Raw genomic sequence first — 22,284 nt, 5'->3', positions numbered from 1 at the left:
CCTGTGGGTTGGGGTTCAAAGGTGTGCTTGTACCTGAGTAGTCCCTGTCCTCCACATTCTCCTTGTCCTTCTCCCGTTCCACAGGGAAGAGCAGTGTGCAGACAAGGCCTTGGTTCGGCTGCAGGTAGAGGGTGATGAGGTCGCTCAGGGTCTTGAACCGCCTCACCTGGACCCCTTGAGATGTCTGCAGGGAAAGGAGGGAGCAGGACCCGTCAAGGCAAAGAGAAAGATGTTCTGGTTGCCTCACCTCAAAAAGGATGTTGGAAAAGGGTTCAGAAAACGGCAGCCGAAAGGAGGATCGAGGGTGTGTGTGGAGCGATTCCCCCTTGAGGAAAGGTCGCAGCGTTTAGGATTTTAAGGTTTGGAGAAAATGCAAGAAAGAGGCAGCATGATAAGAGGCTTGGAACAAAGGAAGCGGATAAAAAAATGTTGTTCTCCCTTTCTCCTGGCACTAGAAGTCAGGGATGGAGTTAGACTGCGGAACTCTCTGCCACAGGCAGTGATGGCCACCAACCTGGATGGCTTTAAAATGGAAACTCCAGCGGGTGCAGAATGCTGCGGTGAGACTCCTTACGGAGTCCTTGCCACGGGATCACATTCACTCGGTGCTCTACCAGCTGAACTGGCTCCCGGTGGAGTACAGGGTCAGGTTCAAGGTGCTGGTTTAGACCTTTAAAGCCCTATGGTATGTCCCATGGAGGACCTTACGGTCTTCAAGCGAAACCATCTTGGAGATCCCGGGCCCCAGGGAGGTTAGGCTGGCCTCAACCAGAGCCAGGGCCTTTTCAGTACTGGCCCCGACTTGGTGGAACGCTCTGTCACAAGAGACTAGGGCCCTGCAGGACTTGACATCTTTCCGCAGGGCCTGCAAGACGGAGCTGTTCCACCAGGCCTTTGGCCAAGGCACAGCCTGACCCCCTCCTTCTGTAATCCTCATAGAACTCTAGCCCAATGGGTGCCATTAATTTGACTCTGAATTGATTTTAGAATGTATTTCAATTAATTGACTGCGATTTTATGTTGTTAGCTGCTCTGAGCCCTGCTTTGGCTAGGGAGGGCAGGGTATAAATAAATTTTTTTTATTATTATTATTAATAGGCAAATTCATGGAGGGGGAGAGGGTTGTCGATGGCAACTAGCCAGGATAGCTATGTTCTGCCTCCCCAGCTGGATTGGTTGTTAAAACCTCTCTAAGAATTGTAACTCTGGGAAGAGCACCCCTAACAAACAACATTCTTTCGGGGGAAGCCATTCAGGGGTCAGCAAACTTTTTAAGCAGGGGGCCAGTCCACTGCCCCTCAGACCTTGTGGGGGGCCAGACTATATTTTGGAAAAACACACACAAATGAACGAATTCCTATGCCCCACAAATAACCCAGAGATGCATTCAAAATAAAAGGACACATTCTACTCATGTAAAAACACGCTGATTCCCGGACCATCCGTGGGTCAGATATAGAAGGCGATTGGGCCGGATCCGGCCCCCGGGCCTTAGCTTGCCTACCCATTACAGTGGTGCCTCGCAAGACGAAATTAATTCGTTCTGCAAGTTTTTTCGTCTTGCGAATTTTTCGTCTTGCGAGGCGCGGAGCTGCACCTCTTCAAGCAATGCGCCCGGTTTTAAGAAAAAGGAAACAAATTCGCAAGACGTTTTCGTCTTGCGAAGCAAGCCCATAGGGAAATTCGTCTTGCGAAGCAACTCTAAAAACGAAAAACTCTTTCGCCTTGCGAGTTTTTCGTCTTACGAGGCATTCGTCTTGCGAAGTACCACTGTGTAGGAGTCAATGTTAACCAGGTGAGATGGAGCATTCTTGAGATTCTGCATTTTAAGCAGAGATGAAATGAAATGGATTGCCAGCCCACCTGGCTGCAGTCGGCAAGGAACAAATTATACAACCTCCCCTGTCCTGAAATAAGGAGACGGAATTGTAAAAGGAGAAAAAAAGTAACAACAGTGAAGAATTTGTCAATGCTGAGTGATAACAAAATATATTCATTAAAGGGGTAAATGTACTTTATAAGGGAATCTTAGGACTTGTAGAAAGCTGTTGACTATCATCAGTGCAGGTAAGAAAATAATAATAATTTTAATTTTTATCATCTACAATACAGTGGTACCTCGGGTTACATACGCTTCAGGTTACATACGCTTCAGGTTACAGACTCTGCTAACCCAGAAATAGTACCTCGGGTTAAGAACTTTGCTTCAGGATGAGAACAGAAATCGTGCTCCGGCGGCGCGGCGGCAGCGGGAGGCCCCATTAGCTAAAGTGGTGCTTCAGGTTAAGAACAGTTTCAGGTTAAGAACGGACCTCCAGAACTAATTAAGTACTTAACCCGAGGTACCACTGTACTGTCTTATTTATTTTATAGTACAGAACATTGATTATTGCTTTCATTTTATGGTTACAGATAGGTAGCCGTGTTGGTCTGCCATAGTCAAAACAAAAAACATTTTTTTCTTCCAGTAGCACCTTAAAGACCAACTAAGTTAGTTCTTGGTATGAGCTTTCGTGTGCATGCACACTTCTTCAGATACACTTCAGATACACTTCAGATGTGTATCTGAAGAAGTGTGCATGCACACGAAAGCTCATACCAAGAACTAACTTAGTTGGTCTTTAAGGTGCTACTGGAAGAAAAAAATGTTTTTTGTTTCATTTTATGGATCAGTGATCTCATTAGATAGTAAAATTCATGTTAAATTGCTGTTTTAGGAGTTGTTTTTAAAAGTCTGGAATGGATTAATCCGTTTTGTGTTACTTCCTATGGGAAAGCGTGCCTCCGTTTTGGAACGCTTTGGTTTTGGAACGGACTTCCAGAATGGATTAAGCTTGAGAACCAAGGTACCACTGTAATGCAAAATTCGTCCATTATAATCCACCAGTCATTCTGAATGCAGGGCAGACAGAGAAGTATCATCAATGAGGAAGTTTGGGCATGGACCTCCAAGTATCGGAGCCATTTCTCTGTCCCTTAATTGTACCCTTTCACTGCTAGCAGATCTCCTTGAACCTTGTACGGAAAACACACCGCCCTTTCCCAGCCTGGATGTTTGGCACGACGCCTCCCACCAGGTCCCTTTGTCCCCGAGGCCACGCTCTGAGCCAAACAGCTTCCCACGGCACAAAGGTCAAAGGCAGACTTCCTCGAGCGCCGCTGCCAGCCCACAAGTGTCACCGCTGGGGGGAGATCAGGAGGACACAAGCTGCTGCTCAGGAACCAGGAAGTGACAGAGGTCAGTCGCCGCAAGATCAGTCTGTGCCTTGGGACTGCAAAAGGGCTCCTAGCTCCATCACAAAACACCTCTGGCAGGTCTCCCAAGGCGGGAGAAGACCTGAACCCAGCACAACCTGCGCCTATGAAGACAGGATTGAAGTGGGACGGCTTCACAGCAGTTTCAACCCCCGAATCCTGAACCCCACTAAAGTGAAAACACTTGATAAGAATTGCTTTTACTCACCCCACAAACATGGGAGGAGCTCAGGGGTGGGGGGGGCATGCAAGAGAGACACCCCTTGCTCTAATCCCGGGCATCTCTAGATGGGGGGTGGTATGCATGTGGGAAAGCGGGGGTCTAAACCTCCCACTGCCTAATAATAATAATAATATTAATAATATATTATTTCTACCCCACCCATCTGGCTGGGTTTTCCCAGCCACTCTGGACGGCTTCCAACAAAAGATTAAAAATACATTAAAACATCAGCAACCCCTCTTCGTGACACACACCCCTCCCCCCCAAAAAATCACCTCTAGATAAATTAATTTATTCCCTTGCAAATTTAAGACCCTAACAATCCTTCCCCCCCCCCCCAAATCCTCTTAAGGTTGTTTTGAAAAGCTTTCTCCCACAACCAGGCTCTGAAACCAAATGGTGGTGAGGGTCACTTGCTGGGGGGGGGGGAGAAAGGCTGAGCACCCTCCCCACTCAATACCCAGTTTTCTCATTACCTTGGCAAACAAGGACCAAGCCCCCCGTTTGCAGAGGTTAGCACCCAGCTCGGCTCTGAGAATCTGCACTTCCCATTTTGCTTTTTTAATACAGAAAGTGAATTCTGAGCCCTTCGGAGCTTGCAAACGGAAGCAGGGAGGCCAAGCAGTGCCCGGATAACTCCCAAAGCCAAGTGTAGAGAGCGGAGGGGGGTGGAATCAGTGCCTCTTTGAAGAAGATTTTCCTTCCCACAAGCCAAGGACCAGAGGCTGCTGCTTACTCAAGCCACAGAGCTGGCTTTTCTGTGCAACGAACTGAGATCATTTCAGCGCTGCAGAGATGGGCGCCACATAGAATCACAGAGCTGGGAGGGGGGACCCCAAGAGTCATCTAGTCCAACCCCCTGCCGATGCATGTGCGCTTCTCCGTGCCCCCCACCCACCCACCAAAGGCGGTATGGACACAGAAAGCCTTACAAAACTGATTTCCAACCATTTAAAAGCCTCGCCAACCTCTGGAGCCCAAAACAGGAAATGCCTGCTGAGAATTCCCTGTTTGGGCAGGGTGAAGCCACTATGATCAGTTGGCAGCTGGGGGCCATCCCAGGCAAGGAAAGAAGCTTTCCTTCCCCCCACCAGCACCCACTACACCCCCCCCCTTTCCCCCAGCCGCGGCGCAGGCAGAGAGGGCAGGCTCCTGGGCTCGCTTAGGATTCTGCAACACAAGCTGGGCAGCAAGGAGGGGTTGGACCTGGGGAATGTCCTGCTTTCAGCCGCCCCCCCTCCTCCAGGGCTCACTTTTTCCTGCCGGCTTGGACGGCACAATGAGGTTACTGTTGTGCTATAAATGAACCATCGCCTGAGCCAGGCAGACTTCCTGCCAAGATCAGCAGTGTGTGGGCATCTGCAGGGCTCCTGCCAACCCCTGCTCTGCCCTGGAGACAGCGCTGGGCTAAAGGATCACCCGTTCCGCGGTCAGCAGGGAGAAGCGTCGCTCACGTCCCAGGGGACCTCCCGGCCTGCGCTCACAGGCGCACAGCGCGGAGCCCACCCCCCAACCTTCTGTCTTCGCCAGCCAAGGGCATAAACCCCTGGGCAAGAGCCACCTTCTTTTCCACTCCGCACGTCGCCAAACGTTGCCCTGAATGTTAAAACGGTTATAAAGCTCAGTCGGCAGAGTTTCAGAGTTGTGGGTTCGAAACCCACACTGGGCACAAAGATCCCCGCATTGCAGGGGTTGGGCTAGGTGACCCTCGGGGGGGTCCCCTTTCCAATTCTACAGCTTCTATGATTCTATAACAGGGAGTCCCACTGAACGGCATTGTTTATGAACAGCAGCCTTATGGCATTTTGGACTTCATCTAGTCCAGGCATAGGCAAACTCAGCCCTCCAGATGTTTTGAGACTACAATTCCCATCATCCCTGACCACTGGTCCTGTTAGCTAGGGATGATGGGAGTTGTAGTCCCAAAACATTTGGAGGGCCGAGTTTGCCTGATCTAGTCCAACCCCCTGCAATGCAGGAATTTCAGCCAAAGCATCCATGGCAGATGAGTTTCAGACTACAACTCCCATAATTCCTGGGTACCACTTGCCATGTGACACTGGGAAGCTGATGGGAGCAGGCCCTGCTGGTTGAGGCGGATGGGAAGGGTAGTTCGAAACATCTTGGGAGTGCGCCTCTAAGGCTGGTGTACCGTGAGGAGTCATTCGTCTTTCAGAACTGATTTCGGGATTCTCCCCTGCTACTGGAACTGCTTATGCCCTCCCTCCGAACCATTTCCTTCAAAAGTGTGCAGAGAAATCCATCCAGGAACAGACAACAGCGTTTGGGGTACATACAGTCACAGACCTTCGTGCGCAACCGTCGCAGGAAGCAACAGAATCTACACAAACTCTGCAAAAGGAGGCGGTGAGAGGTACAGAGCTCACCTGCACGGCCAGGAAATCCTCTTCGTCTGGCAAGATCCGGTAGGTGTGGACATGCTTCTGGAATCTATGGCAACAACAAAAGGATTTGGGGGGGGGGGGAGAAAGAGAGGTTTAAAACAGGGGGATGACTATTGAGGTAAAGCTAGAGAAGAACTCAAATCTCCAAAATGGGAAGTTTTGGGGCTTTGTTCTCCCTTACATGAACCCACCACACACCCTGATCTGGACAACCCTGATCTCCGGGCATTTGCGATGGGTTGCGCTTAAATCAGGGGCAAATTAAAAGCACCACCCCAGGAAGAAAAAACACATGCTCAGAGGCACTGCCTAGATCTTACAAACTCACAAATGTTCCTCTTCCACCAGGCCTTGGGCAGATTATATTCTACAGCTTTTTAAATGGGTCTGTGGGAAGGGGGCAGTTGCTGTTTCTTTGGGCTTTGTTTTAATTATTAACTTGCATTTTTATCTTGTACTTTATTCTGCAAACCACCCTGAGATTTATTTATTTTTTAAGTGGGTGTATATTATTATTATTATTATTATTATTATTATTATTATTATTTTATTAAATTGCTTTCTGCGAGGCATCCCAAAGCGATTTACAGTGCAAAAACACGTAAGAAGCAATTGCACAAATGAAAACAATTTAAAAAACTGCAGGTCAAAGACTCTTGCCACATGTGCGCCTGGGTTTAGTCTTTGCTGCCTGACATAAAAACAGCACATTGGGGAAGAAAGCAATACGCCTTTGCCAACCCGGCCACCCCCTCCTACATTTTGGACTACAAGTCCCATCAGCCCCAGCATCCTATGGTTGTTCTGGCTGGGGCTGATGGGAGCTGAAGTCCAGCATTGCCAAGCGGCTGAAAGGCTGCCCTCACCCCGACTGCAGGGCTCTATATATGTATTTTATAAACTACCCACTGAAAGAGCACAGTCTCCAGAGACCAGTTAAAAAGGGGAGGGGCAGATGAACTTCCCTGTGTCGCAACTCAGGAGCCACAACCAAAAAGACCCTGCCTCTCGCTCCCGATGTGCTATACCCTGGCTGCTGGAGGGAGGAGGAGAAAGCAAGGCAAGACCTCCAGCAGATTAAGAACATAATAAGAGTACTGCTACATTAGGCCAGTGACACCCCAAGTCCAGCAACCGGTTCTCATAGGGGCCAACTAGATGCCCATTATGGGAAACCCAAAAGCAGGATTCGAACACAACACCAATTCTCCCCCTCCTGTGGTTTCCAGCAGCTGGGATTCAGAAGCATCGCTGCATCCAGCCATGGAGGAAGAACACAGCCATCCTAGTTGAATCCATCCCTCTTTTAAAGCCATCGCTGTCTCCTGGGGCAGGGAGTTCCAAAGATTAACTACGAGAAAGGCGGCCTCACCCTGGGCAGCTGCTGTTGCAAGACTCTCTGGCGCTTTGGAGCACCATGCGTGAATTATGCAAAACAGAATATACAAAACACATCGCTCGGGGACCCGACACGTCCTTGCAAATGAGAGGCAAACCACGAGGGCTGCGCATAGCTAAACATTAAAATTATCGGGGGCTGGGAAGCTTGGGCTGGGCTGCAGACAGGGCTGGCTTCTGATGCAGACACCGCGAAGGGGGAAATTCATCCCTGTCACAGAGCTGAACGGAAACAAAAGGCCGCTTTTAGAATCATGGAATTGTAGAACTGGAAGTTCTGGTGGTTCTACCATCAGAAAGCTATTCCCAATGCTTATGATTACCAGTTGCTGGAAACTGCAGGAAAGGAGAGGTCTCGGAAGACACAAGATTTACCCACTTTGGAAGAATGGCAGATGAAGATGATGGACTATATGGGACTGGCAGAAATGACTGGCAGAATCCGGGACCAGGGAGAAGAGGCGGTGGAAGAAGACTGGAAGAAATTTAAAGACTATTTACAGAAATATTGCAAAATTAATGAATGTTAGAATGATGTTGGATAGAAATTAAGTGGTTTCCAGCTGTAATGCTTTAAGAATATGGAAGAAGGGTATAATTAGGTAAAAAAAAATAACTAAAATGGTGTTGGATTGGAAATAAGTGGTATTGGCAACAAAGTTAATAAGAGTATGCAAAAATGAATTGATAATGTATGAAAATACTGAGTTATAAAATGTTAAATTTAAGCTATAGAGACAAGATAAATGAAAGAGGGTAAGGATTTGCTGATTTGATTATTTAAATGGGAATACAAGAAGGGGAGGTGAGAGGAAGTCAAAGAAACAAGCAAACGAGTTTTATATTATGAAAAATAATCGTTTTTAATTTTTCTTGTTGTTTCTGTATGTTTTACTTATCTTTTTATTTTTCTCTTTTATTATTATGTGTTTTTGTATATTTGTCTTTGTAAAATCTTAATAAATATTTCTTAAAAAAAAAAGGAAAGGAGAGGTCTCTCGCACCCGGCTCCCTCTTGCAAGCACCAGCTTGGCAAATAATAATTTCACTATTTATACCACCCCCCAACCATCTGACCAGATTCTCCCAGCGGATGGCGCTGTGGGTAAAACCTCAGCGCCTAGGACTTGCCGATCGCATGGTCAGCAGTTCGAATCCCCACGGTGGGGTGAGCTCCCGTCGTTCAGTCCCAGCTGCTGCCCACCTAGCAGTTCGAAAGCACCCCTAAGTGCAAGTAGATAAATAGGTACCGCTTTATAGTGGGAAGGTAAACGGCGTTTCCGTGTGCTGTGCTAGCTCGCCAGAGCAGCTTTGTCATGCTGGCCACGTGACCCAGAAGTGTCTCCGGACAGCGCTGGCCCCCGGCCTCTTAAGCGAGATGAGCGCGCAACCCTAGAGTCGGTCACAGCTGGCCCGTACAGGCAGGGGTACCTTTACCACCCCCCAACCATCTGACCAGATTCTCCCAGCCACTCGGGGTGGCAAAAGTTTCCTTGCAGGAATGGGGTCAGGAAACGGAGCAAAAAATAAATAAACTGAGACGATTATCTTCTTTAACGAGCCAAATTACAGATCGCAGGTATAATGAATTTTCTGTGTCACACAAGGCACTTCCACAGTTGATTGCTCGAAGCCAAATGAAAACCACGATGTTGCAAGGCAACGGGAGACAAGGTGCACACTCACAGCTCTGATCTCTGCAAAAGTTCAGAGAAAGAGAGACGGGGAGCCGGTTCCCGAACTCTGAAAATTACACCCCTTCTCCTTTCTCCTCTCCTGAACAAAGACCAGCCTGCCTTCACTTAATGCACAGGTAAATGTATTATTCAACAGGCAAAGGAGATAAATAATTGGCACCAGTTTGCAGCCTCGGGAGGAGAAATGCAGAGGGAGGGCAATCAGGCGCAAGGGCGTTGGCGGCTGTGTAGTGTACACAAAACCCTCGTGGCAAAGGGAAGGATGTGTCCCTGTGCCGCATCCACCCTGCGGCCCAATTTTCTTCTCCAAAACAGCTTTAGAGAGAGGGAAGCCTCCTAGCTCAGCAGCAAATCAGCTGCTCTGCATGCGGAAGCTCCAAGGTGCAGCCTCCAGCCTCCCCCATACGGAAAGAAAAAGGGATTTCAAGCAGCAAGGCTGGGACTGAGACCTCTGGCCCTCCTAGAATCATAGAACGGTAGGGACACCAAAGGTCATCTTGCCCACCCCCTGCAAACCTTGAAGGCGGAATACACTGAGCCAGGGGACTCAGCAGCAAGTCTGTCTCTTCGACAGAGGCCCAGCCTTACGGCTAAGCAACACCCAATTCTATGTTAGCACTTCTGCCTCCTTAAGTTTCCACAAACGATACGATACTCTTTATTGTCATTGTCCCATACAGAACAACGAAATTGAAAATCTACATAAGACATTCAAAAACCAACAAGCCTGCTATCCCAGCTATCCCAACCTGGTTAGCCCCCTAAAAACTCTGATACCCCATTTTAAAAAACAATATACAGTCATACATCGGGATAAATATGCATCAGATTGAGCATTTTTACTCTCTGCGGCGACCCGGAAGTAATGGAACACGTTATTTCCGGGTTTCGCCACTCAAGCAAATGCTCAAAATGACGTCACGCACATACGCAGAAGCGGCAAATCGTGACCCGCGCACATGCAGGCTGCATTCTACTCAGGATGCGAAAGGGGCTCTGGAACAGATCCCGTTCGCATCCAGAGGTACCACTGTACTCCCATACAGACTCCTTACACTGCATTTAAAACCAAAATTGCATTTGGATAGAAACTGTTTCTCAGGCGGCTGGTCCTAGTCTTTATAACCCTGTACCTTCTTCCAGAAGGCAGAAGCTGAAAGAGATCATTTCCGCGGTGTGCACTATCCTGCGCTATCTCTGCAGCTTCCTTATGGCACCTGGAATCGTAGATTTGATCCAAGGTGGTTATTGTCAAACGAGCCTCACGACGAGAGATGCTTGTGTGGATCTCAATAATGTTTCAACAATGGGGCCCCATGTTCTCAACTAGAAGCTCCCATCAGTAATCTGGCAGCAGCATTCTGCACCAGGGGGAGCTCCCGAACAGCCCCCAAGGGCAGCCCCACAAAGAGCGCCTTACAGTAGTGCAGCCTTGAGGTAGCCAGTGTGTGGTCAGGGTCTCCCAGGAACGGCTGCAGTTGGCAAAGCAGACCGAGCTGGTAAAAGCATCTCCCTCTGGCCTGCTGCAGAGCATCACACGACTCTTTTCAGAGAAAAGAGCCGCTGTCGTCCCCACCTGACCCCAGGAAATACAGAGCTGCTGCTTTTGCAGTCGGCCCGCCCCCCCGACACCCCCCGCCTACAATTCGGAAGCAGAAGGAGAAGTGTCTTCTGAGAAAAGGACACCCACTCGAGGCAGGAAGCGGAGATGGTGATTCAGCAGCAAGCTCTGAGTCAGCACCCCAGCAAAAGCAGCAGCTCATATTTGGCTCCTGCGAAACATCTCCAAGTTAAAACATCCAACCCAAAATTCCTCCCATCTCCAAAGCTGCCAATTCCTCCTTCCTCCCCCCCCCCTCGTCACCAGGGAAGCCTGCCAAAAAACGCCTGGGTCTCGCTGACCCTTCAGGGGACAAAAGCCTCATAACCATCTTCTTTGCAAAGGCTCTCCAACGCACCTCTCGAATTCTTATTAGGAGCCTTCAGAGTTTAGGCAGGCGGCAAAAGAGGCTCTTTTTGCGCCCTCCATTTTGCAACACCGCTTTTGTTCCGGCTGGTTATTGGCGACCTTCGGAGAACAGCTGCCGGCGAGTGGCTGGGGCCACAATCTAGCGGGAATCTGCCCCGCAGAAAGGAAAGAGCAGGAACAAAAGAGCAGCCGGTTGCTGGATCAGGCCAAAGGGATCAAGTCCAGCTTCCAGTTATTGCTCACAGTGGCCGACCAGTTGACCATTGTGGGGAACCAGCAAGCAGGTATTCAGAAACACAGCACTGGCCGTTTTTGCATGCAAGAACTTTCGGCTTTGCCAAACCGCTCTGCCCTCTAGATCTGTCGTTCCCAAAGGGGTGGCAGGATTAGCTGGAGGGTGCTAAGAGGTAAGGGGTACCACCCCCTTCTTCCTCCAGCCCTCTAAATGAACGGTTGCCATTCTGCCTGCAGAGGTGGGGAGTCTAACACAGAATTGCCACCATCGCTGGTGGAGACAGGTGTCTCTCAAGCCATCTCCAACTTGCTATCTTTGACTGGCAGTGCCAAGGTTATGACATTCTGCACATCTGCCCATACCTAAAGGAGGGTCTCCATCCCCATCATTCTGCACGGACACTGAGGTCCAGCGCCGACGGCCTTCTGGCGGTTCCCTCACTGTGAGAAGCCAAGTTACAGGGAACCAGGCAGAGGGCCTTCTCGGTGGTGGCACCCGCCCTGTGGAATGCCCTCCCACCACATGTCAAAGAGAAAAACAACTATCAGACTTTTAGAAGACATCTGAAGGCAGCCCTGTTTAGGGAAGCTTTTAATGTTTAATAGACAATAGTCTATTAAACATTAAAAGCTTCCCTAAACAGGTAAGACTGACTTCCATAAACATGGTTTTAAAAGTGAGTCCGTAAGTAACTGTGGAGGCCAATTCTGGATCCACATGTCCTTCCACAGTGGGGACATTGTTTTCCGGATGTGAGTTGAAGACGGTGAGGGTTTGCCAAGCGTGCCTTCCTCTTAGCACGTTTCTCCCTTGCGTCCTGAGTTCGAGTGTCTTCAAAGCCCAGGACACCTTTGGTAAAGGCTGTTCTCCAACTGGAGGGCTCGCAGGCCAGTGTTTCCCAGTTGTTGGTGTTTATACTACATTTTTTAAGACTTGCCTTGAGAGAGTCTTTAAACCTCTTTTGTTGACCACCAGCATTACGCTTTCCATTTTTAAGTTTGGAATAGAGTAGTTGCTTTGGAAGACGATCATCAGGCATCAGCACATGACCAGTCCAACGAAGTTGATGTTGAAGAATCATTGCTTCGAATCTGGTGACCTTTGCTTCTTCCAGTACCCTGGCATTAGTTTGCCCGTCTTCCCAAGTGATGTGTAAAGTTTTTGGGAGACACCATTGATGGAATCTTTCGAGGAGTTGGAGATGGCATTTATAAGTGGTCCATGTTTCACAAGCATACAGTAAGGTTGGTAGTACAATAGCTTTGTAAACAAGCATTTTCGTTTCCCTGCAGAGTCAAACACTCTGCACTTTAATCGGGAGAAAGCCACACTCACAGAGCTCAGGCGATGCTGGATTTCGGCATCAACGTTTTGGGCCCACAACTCCTATCAGCTAGCACAGCCATGGTGCTGAGGCTCATAGGAGCACGACTGCCATGGCAAGGGCTGATGGGAGTTGTAGTCCAACAACACCCAGAGAGTCCCAGGTTGGGGGAAAGGCTGCTCTGGCCTCGTTCCACCTGCATTTTTCCGGCTCCAGGCCTCAAATGTTGGCACGGCTGCTCTGCCACCAACTGTGACACCCCTGGCAGCCTTACGGACGTGTGTCTCCAGCCCGGCAAGGCCTCGTTTGCGGGGGGCGGGGGCTGCCGGCCAGGAACAGTCCTGCACAGCATATGCATTCCACAGGCTCCGGTTTCTCTGAGCCTTTGGGCTGAGCGCCGGACGCCGCCAGCGCCGGACGCCAACGCTTTGAGGTTCGGGTTACGGCTGGTCCAGTGACTAATCCTGAACAGACAGAGAAGCCCCGTTCCAGAAGTCAGCGCAGCAGAGCAGCTGAGGAGAGGGACAAAGGACCCCTGTGCACCGAAGGCTGCTTCCCAAGAATGACCCAGGCCATCATCATCAAGAGCGCCTGCCGGATGGCTGGACTGTTTACTCTAACACACACACCAATCTCTTTGGAGTTCACATGTAGGGCTGGGAGACTCGGGGCAGGATTACCAGCCTGCGCCACACAGGCTGGGGCTATTTTGGACGCTGCCTCACAGCCTCCTGCGCATTTGCAGAGCACGCCTCTCGCAAGGAGCTGCTGCGCCAAGAGCGTCCCTGTTTCCACCGTCAGGAAAGAGGAGGCACGATAAGGAGTTTGTGGAATGATGCATGGCACAGAGATAGCGGGCAGAGACCGCTCTCGTAACACTTAAGCGGGTGGGCATCTAAGGAAGCGAAATGCCGGAAGAGTCAGGACAGAGAAAAGGAAGCCCTTCTGCACACAAAGCCTAGCTTAAGCTGCGGAACTCCCTGCCACAGGACGCAGGGACGGCCACCCCAACTGGATAGCTTGAAAAGAGGATTGGGCCAATTCATGGAGGAAGAGAGGGCTGCTGGCTGCTGTGCTGAATCCTAGTTGCTGGAAACTGCAGAAAAGGAGAGTTGCTCTTGTGCTCGGATCCTGCTAGCTGGTTTCGCACAGGCATCTTGTTAGCCACTGTGAGAAGAGGATGCTGGACCAGATGGGTCCCTATTGGCCTGATCCAGCAGGCTCTTCCCATGTTCTTATAATCTCCAGAGTGATATGCATGCTTAGTTTCCCAAACTTGGGTCTCCAGCTGTTGTTGTTTTTTGGACCACAACTCCCATCATCCCTACTAGCAGGACCAGTGGTCATGGGTCATGGATGATGGGAACTGTAGTCCCAAAACAGCTGCAGACCCAAGTCTGGGAAGCCCTACTTCGAGTGACCTTGCTCAGCAGTGCCTACACTGAACAGCAGCTGTCCTCCAGGGGTCTCTGGCAGGGGGCATCTCTCAGCCCCTCCTGCAGAAGCCACTGGGGATTAATCATAACCATTGATATGATATCATATCCTTTTGATCTTGTACAGGGTTGTTGTATTTAGACTGGAGTGTGGATTTAGACTGGAGAATTAGCTATGGGGTCTCAGAGTGGGTGATCTTCATAAAAAAGGATGGGGAGGGAAGAGAAGGGAATAAAAGATCAGGCTGAATTCAAATTAAAGGCCAGGCGGAATAGCTCTGTCTTACAGGCCTGGCAAAAGGTGGTTAAATCCTGCAGGGCCCTAGTCTCATGGGACAGAGCATTCCACCAGGTCGGAGCCATCACTGAGAAGGCCCTGGCCCTGGTGGAGGATAGTCTGACTTCCTTAGGGCCCTGGACCTCTAAACTATGATTATTCATGGACCTTAAGGTCCTCTGAGGGGCAGACCAGGAGGGGCGGTCCTGTAAATACGAGGGCCTTAAGCCACAAAGGGTTTTAATGGTCAAAACCAGCACCTTGAACCTGACTCTGTACTCCATCAGGAGCCAGTACAGCTGGAAGAGCACTGGGTGAATATGCTCCCGTGGCAGAGACCCCGTGAGGAGCCTCGCTGCAGCATTCTGCACCCGCTGGAGTTTCTGGGACAGCTTCAAGGGCAGCTCCGCGTAGAGCGAATTACAGGAGTCAGCCTGGAGGTGACCGTCGCATGGATCACTGTGGCCAGGTCAGGGCGGGAAAGGTAAGGGACCTACTGCTTAATGCGGCAAAGATGGGAAAATGTCGCCTTAGCTGTTGCTGTAACCTCTTTATAAAGATATAAAGAGACTGCCAGCCAGAAGTGTGTGGCTGGGGCAGCCTGCCACACTCTGCTAGGCGGGCAGGAGATGCGCTTGCGTGACTCGCTCCTCCCTCCATCCCTCTGCCCACATGACTGCATGTGGTTCCCCCAAGGGAGGCCTTAACTCTGCATGTGGTGCATTCTCTTGGTCCCAGCGTCACCCTTCCCAGAAATCAAGGCAGGGCTCTTCTCGAAGGGGAAGCCACAGCATGTCTTCAACCCCACACGCCTACGACCCTGGTCCCCACACTGCCTTTGCGGCGCAAGAAAAAGCCAGGTGGGCATAGCACCTCATGCATGATGAAAGAAGAGGCCCAATGCTGGGCAGAGAGGGGACCACTGAGGGCTTATAGCCGGGATGCCAATGTTCTTCCCTGGAGGAATCAATGCTTCTGAATGCCAGTTACGATACGATAATCTTTATTGTCATTGTCCCATACAGAACAACGAAATTGAAGAATCTACATAAGACATTCAAAACCAACAAGCCTGCTATCCCAGCTATCCAAGCCTGGTTAGCCCCTAAAAACTCTGATACCCCATAATTAAATACAATATACTCCCATAGAGACTACCTTAAAGGTAAAGGGACCCCTGACCATTAGGTCCAGTCGCGGTAGACTCTGGGGTTGCGGTGCTCATCTCGCTTTACTGGCTGAGGGAGCCGGCGTGCAGCTTCCGGGTCATGTGGCCAGCATGACTAAGCCGCTTCTGGCGAACCAGAGCAGCGCACGGAAGCGCCGTTTACCTTCCCGCCGGAGTGGTACCTATTTATCTACTTGCACTTTGACGTGCTTTTGAACTGCTAGGTGGGCTCACCCTGTCGCGGGGATTCGAGCCTCCGACCTTCCGATCGGCAAGTCCTAGGCTCAGTGGTTTAACCCACAGCGCCACCCGCGTCCCTAGAGACTCCTTACACTGCGTTTAAAACCAAAATCGCATTTGGATAAAAACTGTTTCTCAGGCGGCTAGTCCGAGTCTTTATAACCCTGTACCTTCTTCCAGAAGCAGAAGCTGAAAGAGATCATTTCCGGGGTGCGCACTATCCTGCGCTATCTCTGCAGCTTTCTTATGGCACCTGGAAGCATAGATTTGATCCAAGGTGGGACGAGTGCACCCAATTATTCTCTCCACAGTACAATGGTAAAATGCCATCAACAGGTCCTTTGAGAGATTATTTTTCCATAGGATTCTCAGTTTCTGGAAACCACAGGAGGGGAGAGTGATGCTCTTGTGCCGGAATCCTGCCTGCATGTTTCGCTCGGAGGCACCTGGGCAGGGATGGCTACCAACTGGGATTGATTTTAAAAAGAATGAGGCAAATTCATGGAGGAGGGGAGGGCTATCGAAGGCTCCTAGCCACGTGCTGCCTTCATGGTCGGAGGCCGCGATGCTTCTGAGTTGCAGCTGGTGGAAACCAAGGGTGATCTCGCACTCGGGTCCTGCTGGCGTTCTTCCCAGAGGCATCTGATTGGCCACTTGAAGAACAGGATGCTGGACTAAATGGGCCACTGGCCTGATCCATAAAGGCTCTTCGTAGGTTCTTGTTATCTAACCTGAACTCAGGATCTCGTGGTGAAAAGCAGTGAAGGAATCTTACGAGCAAAGAAATCATTTAACAAATACAGTCATACCTCATGTTACGTTTGCTTCATGTTAACGTCTTTTCAGGTTGCGTCCCGCGGCAACCCAGAAGTACTGGAAAGGGTTTCTTCCGGGTTTCGCAGCTCACACATGCGCAGAAGTGCTAAATCACACTTCGCACATGCGCACAAGCACCAAATCGCACTCCACACCTGCGCAGATACGGCGCTTCAGGTTGCGGGCTTTTCAGTTTGAGAACAGGCCTCCAGAATGCATCCCATTCACAACCAGAGGTACCACAATAAAATGGTCTCAAGCAAGTCATTTTCTTCCAGCCTCAGTTTCTCATCTGTAAAACGGACATCTTTGCCATCTATCTCAAAATGTTTTCTACCAGCAAATGACAAAGCATTTCATTATTTTTTTCCTTTTGCAAAAGGGGAATTCCTGCTAGGAATTCCTACCGGCCCTAACTCAGCAGTATAATAGCAGCAACTGTAGTTGAAAGGTTTAAACGAGAGGATGCAACAGTCAACCACAGACACTCAGGTGTGAAGTCTGGCTTTCTGCTTCCGTTCCCTGCCGCATGCACGAAAAATGAAAGCGCAATGGCATCCGTCCCTTTCCAACAGCAGCAGGAGGGGGGGAACCAGCCTTACGAACTGAAACAGGGTCCGAAACAGGGAAGTTCTAAAATCGGAGGTTCTGGGAATCCCAAGCTCCTCACAGTCACCCAAGCACCCCTGGGCAGCAGCTGGAGGTGTGAAGCTGCTGTGGTTCCAGAATTGCAAAGGGGTTGGACTAGATGACCGCCAGGCAGCCCTTCCAACTCTAAGGAGCAGCTGTTTCAGCCAGAAGGTCCCAGGCTCCATCTCTGGCACCTGCCTGAACCCTGGTAAGCTGCTGCCAGCCAGCGCTGACGACACTGAGCGAGATGGACCTCTTCTGAATACTGAAATTGATTATGGACTGAGTTTGTTTCACCTCTGTGGAATATTTTGAGCACTAAATTGTGCACTTGTGGATTGCTATTACTTTAGATCCAAAAACTGTTTGCATTAATGTATGAGTTTGTATTAATGTTTATATGTATAACATCTGAACATGGATTAAGTTTGTTTTACTTTTGCTGTGCCATAGGGGTCACTTAAAGAAAGATATACTGTATCTGTGGATTGCCAACACCTGTAACTCAATCAATATTGCACTTATAACCCTACTTTGTAACAGTTGCTGCATACCGCAGCTACTACTATGCCAAAAATCCACTGTCCTGTAATATCACATATGGTGTGTACAGTTATTTATGGTTTTATATTATTTTTGCTGTAAAATGCATGAGATCACGATATCATATTTATTTGTATTAATTAGAGCTTTAACTACTGATGAAGCCCAGGACAGCGAAACAAGGCCAATATTCTGGAAATCCTTTTCTTTAGACTCTGCGAAAGGATTCTGTGGAACTGTAACAACCTTTCATGTGGATTGTGCGGACCTTACGAACAGACAGGTGGAATAGATACCTGTATACATGTATGGACCTTATGCATGAACCGACTAGAGAATGATCTGATCCACAGCATCTTCTGCTTTGTTCGTTTGTGAGTTACTTTATGAGTTACTTCTGTTGAAATTTATGATTTGATACAATGAATTTGTTGTTGTTTAGTCGTTTAGTCGTGTCTGCCTCTTCGTGACCCCCTGGACCAGAGCACGCCAGGCACTTCTGTCTTCCACTGCCTCCTGCAGTTTGGTCAAACTCATGCTGGTAGCTTCGAGAACACTGTCCAATCATCTCGTCCTCTGTCGTCCCCTTCTCCTTGTGCCCTCCATCTTTCCCAACATCAGGGTCTTTCCCAGGGAGTCTTCTCTTCTCATGAGGTGGCCAAAGTCTTGGAGCCTCAGCTTCAGGATCTGTCCTTCCAGTGAGCACTCAGGGCTGATTTCCTTCAGAATGGATAGGCTTGATCTTCTTGCAGTCCATGGGACTCTCCAGAGTCTCCTCCAGCACCAGAATTCAAAAGCATTCTTCGGCGATCAGCCTTCTTTATGGTCCAGCTCTCACTTCCATACATCACTACTGGGAAAACCAGAGCTCCTGATGGTACAGGAGGCAGTTTCTTGTGCCAGCCCTGTGAGTGATAAGGCATTTGCCGAGAGCCTCTCTGGAAAGAAACCCACACCTCGGCCTCTGCACCAAAGAGTTAAAGCCCCGAAGCGCCTCTGCAGACACAGCAATGAAGTTCATCTTTCTTCCTCCTGGCGAGAGCTATTTATAGTGCATAGTGGCGGTTTGTTTTCCCATCTGCGCTGGAGGAACACAGATATATACACATATTCTCCCTCTCTGCCCCCTCTCTCTCTGCAGAGTCAGCCGCGCAGCCTGTGACTCAGTGAAAAGCACACAGGCTCCCAAGCCAGGATGCCGGCAGAGGAGGAGGAGGAGGAGGAGGAGGAGGCGGGGGCGGGGAGGCTATCTTTAGCCAGCAGCGGGGGAAACCCAGCTTAGGCCGCAGCCTCTGCAGAGAACAGGGAGTTTCTGTCTCTGCAGACGGGTGGCGGGTCACTTCTGGCTACAAAGGCACCAAAGCAGAGAGACACAGATTGTGGAAGGAGGCTGGGGGTCAGAGGGAGGGGCTGGGGGTGCCCACACATAGAATCAGAGAATGGTGGCATTGGAAGGAACCCCCCAAGAGTCATCTAGTCCAACCCCTGCTCTGCAGGAATCACAGCCACACCATCTCTGGCAGGTGGCCGCCCAACATCTGCTGCAAAATCTCCAACGAAGGAAAGAGTCCATCAGCTTTCAGAACCTCCCACCTTGCCATTTCAACCCCTTGCTTCGGATCCTGCCCTCTGGAGCAGCAGAAAACAAGCCGGCTGGACTGCTCTTCCATGACGCGGCCCTTAAGATATCAGAAGTTGGCTAAACTCTCAGTCTCCTCTTTTCCAGGCTGAACACACCCAGTTCCTTCAACCGCTCCTCATCAGGCCTGGTTTCCAGATCATCTTGGTTGCCCTCTTCTGCACACTTTCCAGCTTGTCAACATCCTTCTTAAATTCTGGTGGCCAGAATTGGACACGGGACTCCAGATGTGGTCTGACCAAGGCAGAATACAGCAGGAATATCACTTCCCTTGATCTGGACACTAGACTTCTGGGGATGCAGCCTAGAATCGCATTAGCTTTTTTTGCTGCTGCATCACACTGTGCAGGCCTCTCCTCCTCTAAGGCATGTACCCTTACAGCAGCCTTCCCCAACCTGGCGCCCTCCAGTTGTTGCTTTTGGGGGGGTTACATCAGGAACCATAGCCTAAAGCATCTGGAGGGCACCAAATTGGAGACACTTGTCCAACTAAGCAAAAGCACATATAAGGGAAACAGAGACTGCATGTCTTCCCTTGTTTGTCCCTACCTCCATTTCTCTTGTGTTCAATTTTAAACTGTATGCAGCTAGGGGCAGGGACCTGCCTTTTGGCACTCTGTAAAGCACCGGGCACAAAGATTGTGCGATATAAATGAGCCTGGGACACTCACATCCAATGGGCCTAGACCCCCAATTCCCTTCCCAGAGCTACAATTCCCAGGGTGGCTTAACAATCAATCCCTCTTCACCAATACAGTGGTACCTCGGGTTACAGACGCTTCAGGTTACAGACTCCGCTAACCCAGAAATAGTACCTCGGGTTAAGAACTTTGCTTCAGGATGAGAACAGAAATCATGCGGCGGCGGCACAGCAGCAGCAGGAGGCCCCATGAGCTAAAGTGGTGCTTCAGGTTAAAAACAGTTTCAGGTTAAGAATGGACCTCGGGAACGAATTAAGTACTTAACCTGAGGTACCACTGTAACTCTGGGAACTGTAGCTCTGCGAGGGCATCTCCTAACAATTCCCATCACCCTTAACAAACTGCAGCAATCTCAGCCCGTTCCATGTCTCATGCAATGACCCAAAGGTAACCAACCTATTTCTCAAATCCTTTGCTTACCTGTGGAACTCACTGCCTCAAGACATGGTACTCCAATCTTCATAGTATGCACTACACATCCATGCCCTAGAAGGACTAAGTTTCTGGGATTCGATTCCCATCCCTGGATATGATGGCAAGGAGACAATCAGAGCCCCAAAGAAACACCCTTCCCCAAGATGTGTGTTTTCCCAAGAACACAGGGTCGGGGGGGTGTATTCTCTGCAGCCCCCTAGCTGGGAGCCACCAGCTGTCCAAACAGACCTGCAGCATCCTGAACTTGCAGCCATTCCTAAAATAACTGCTGCCGCTATTCTAGAGACCCCTGGGCTCTCACTTGTGGGGTGCCTCAGGGTTCTGTCCTCTCCCCCATGCTTTTCAACATTTACATGCAGCCGCTGGGAGAGATCATCAGGAGGTTTGGGCTGGGTGTTCATCAGTATGCAGATGACACCCAGCTCTACCTCTCTTTTAAATCAGAACCACTGAAGGCGGTGAAGGTCCTGTGTGAGTGTCTGGAGGCGGTTGGAGGATGGATGGCGGCTAACAGATTGAGGTTGAATCCTGACAAGACAGAAGTACTGTTTTTGGGGGACAGGAGGCGGGCAGGTGTGGAGGATTCCCTGGTCCTGAATGGGTAACTGTGCCCCTGAAGGACCAGGTGCGCAGCCTGGGAGTCATTTTGGACTCACAGCTGTCCATGGAGGCACAGGTCAAATCTGTATCCAGGGCAGCTGTTTACCAGCTCCATCTGGTACGTAGGCTGAGACCCTATCTGCCTGCAGACTGTCTCGCCAGAGTCGTACATGCTCTGGTTATCTCCCGCTTGGACTACTGCAATGCGCTCTACGTGGGGCTACCTTTGAAGGTGACCCGGAAACTACAACTAATCCAGAATGCGGCAGCTAGACTGGTGACTGGGAGCGGCCGCCGAGACCATATAACACCGGTCTTGAAAGACCTACATTGGCTCCCAGTACGTTTCCGAGCACAATTCAAAGTGTTGGTGCTGACCTTTAAAGCCCTAAACGGCCTCGGTCCAGTATATCTGAAGGAGCGTCTCCTCCCCCATCGTTCTGCCCGGACACTGAGGTCCAGCTCCGAGGGCCTTCTGGCGGTTCCCTCACTGCGAGAGGCCAAGTTACAGGGAACCAGGCAGAAGGCCTTCTCGGTAGTGGCGCCCGCCCTGTGGAACGCCCTCCCATCAGATGTCAAAGCGATAAACAACTACCTGACATTCAGAAGACATCTGAAGGCAGCCCTGTTCAGGGAAGTTTTTAATATGTGACATTTTAGTGTATTTTTCATCTTTGTTGGAAGCCGCCCAGAGTGGCTGGGGAAACCCAGCCAGATGGGCGGGGTACAAATAATAAATTATTATTATTATTATTATTATTATTATTATTATTATTATTATTATCAAAAAGCTCTTTGCGGAGAAAGTGTTCTGGAACAGGACTTGGGTTGGTGCCTCCGAAGGGCCTTTTAAGCGCTAATTTGGTGCTGGAACTAAAAACACGAGACCACCCTCCTAGGAGGGCGGCTACAACTGTGGTGATGGTATCTGCCTGGGAGCAGACTGGATTCACAGCACACAAAGGCACAGCCCCTGTTACTGCAGCTTAATGAAAGAGGGAATCTCTCAATTGCATTTCCTTATTTCCTCATTCGTCGTCACCCATGCAGATTGCAAAACCTGGGCCCCTAAGCATGCATTAAAACATGAACGCAAGGGAACACATTCAAGGTAAAGAGAACCACTCCCTGGTTCTCTAGTGACAGGCCAATGTCTGAAAGGTTCAAAGATCTTCATCTCTACCAGAAGGTGGGAACGGGGAAAACTTCTTGTTTTGTTTATACATGGTTGAAAACTTACATATACAGTGGTGCCTTGGTTCTCAAACGCCTTGGTACTCAAACGCCAAAAAA

General features: G+C 49.8%; 1 protein-coding gene across 1 annotated transcript in view; it reads right to left on the bottom strand.

Moving 5' to 3' along the window:
* INPPL1 (inositol polyphosphate phosphatase like 1) overlaps nucleotides 1-22,284 on the bottom strand; it is a gene marked incomplete at its 5' end in the record, with an annotated part of 84,366 nt that overhangs the window by 48,720 nt on the left and 13,362 nt on the right. The window contains 2 exons of the mRNA XM_083609569.1: nucleotides 34-184; nucleotides 5,866-5,929. Of these exons, the coding sequence (XP_083465695.1) occupies nucleotides 34-184; nucleotides 5,866-5,929 (215 nt within the window). The remainder of the gene's footprint in view (nucleotides 1-33; nucleotides 185-5,865; nucleotides 5,930-22,284) is intronic.

This window comes from Podarcis filfolensis (assembly GCF_964270895.1).
Source record: "Podarcis filfolensis genome assembly, chromosome: 4".
In the NCBI taxonomy this organism is placed as follows: Eukaryota; Metazoa; Chordata; class Lepidosauria; order Squamata; family Lacertidae; genus Podarcis; species Podarcis filfolensis.
Note: the sequence above shows the minus strand (reverse complement) of the source record. Positions and strands in the feature narration are given on the sequence as shown.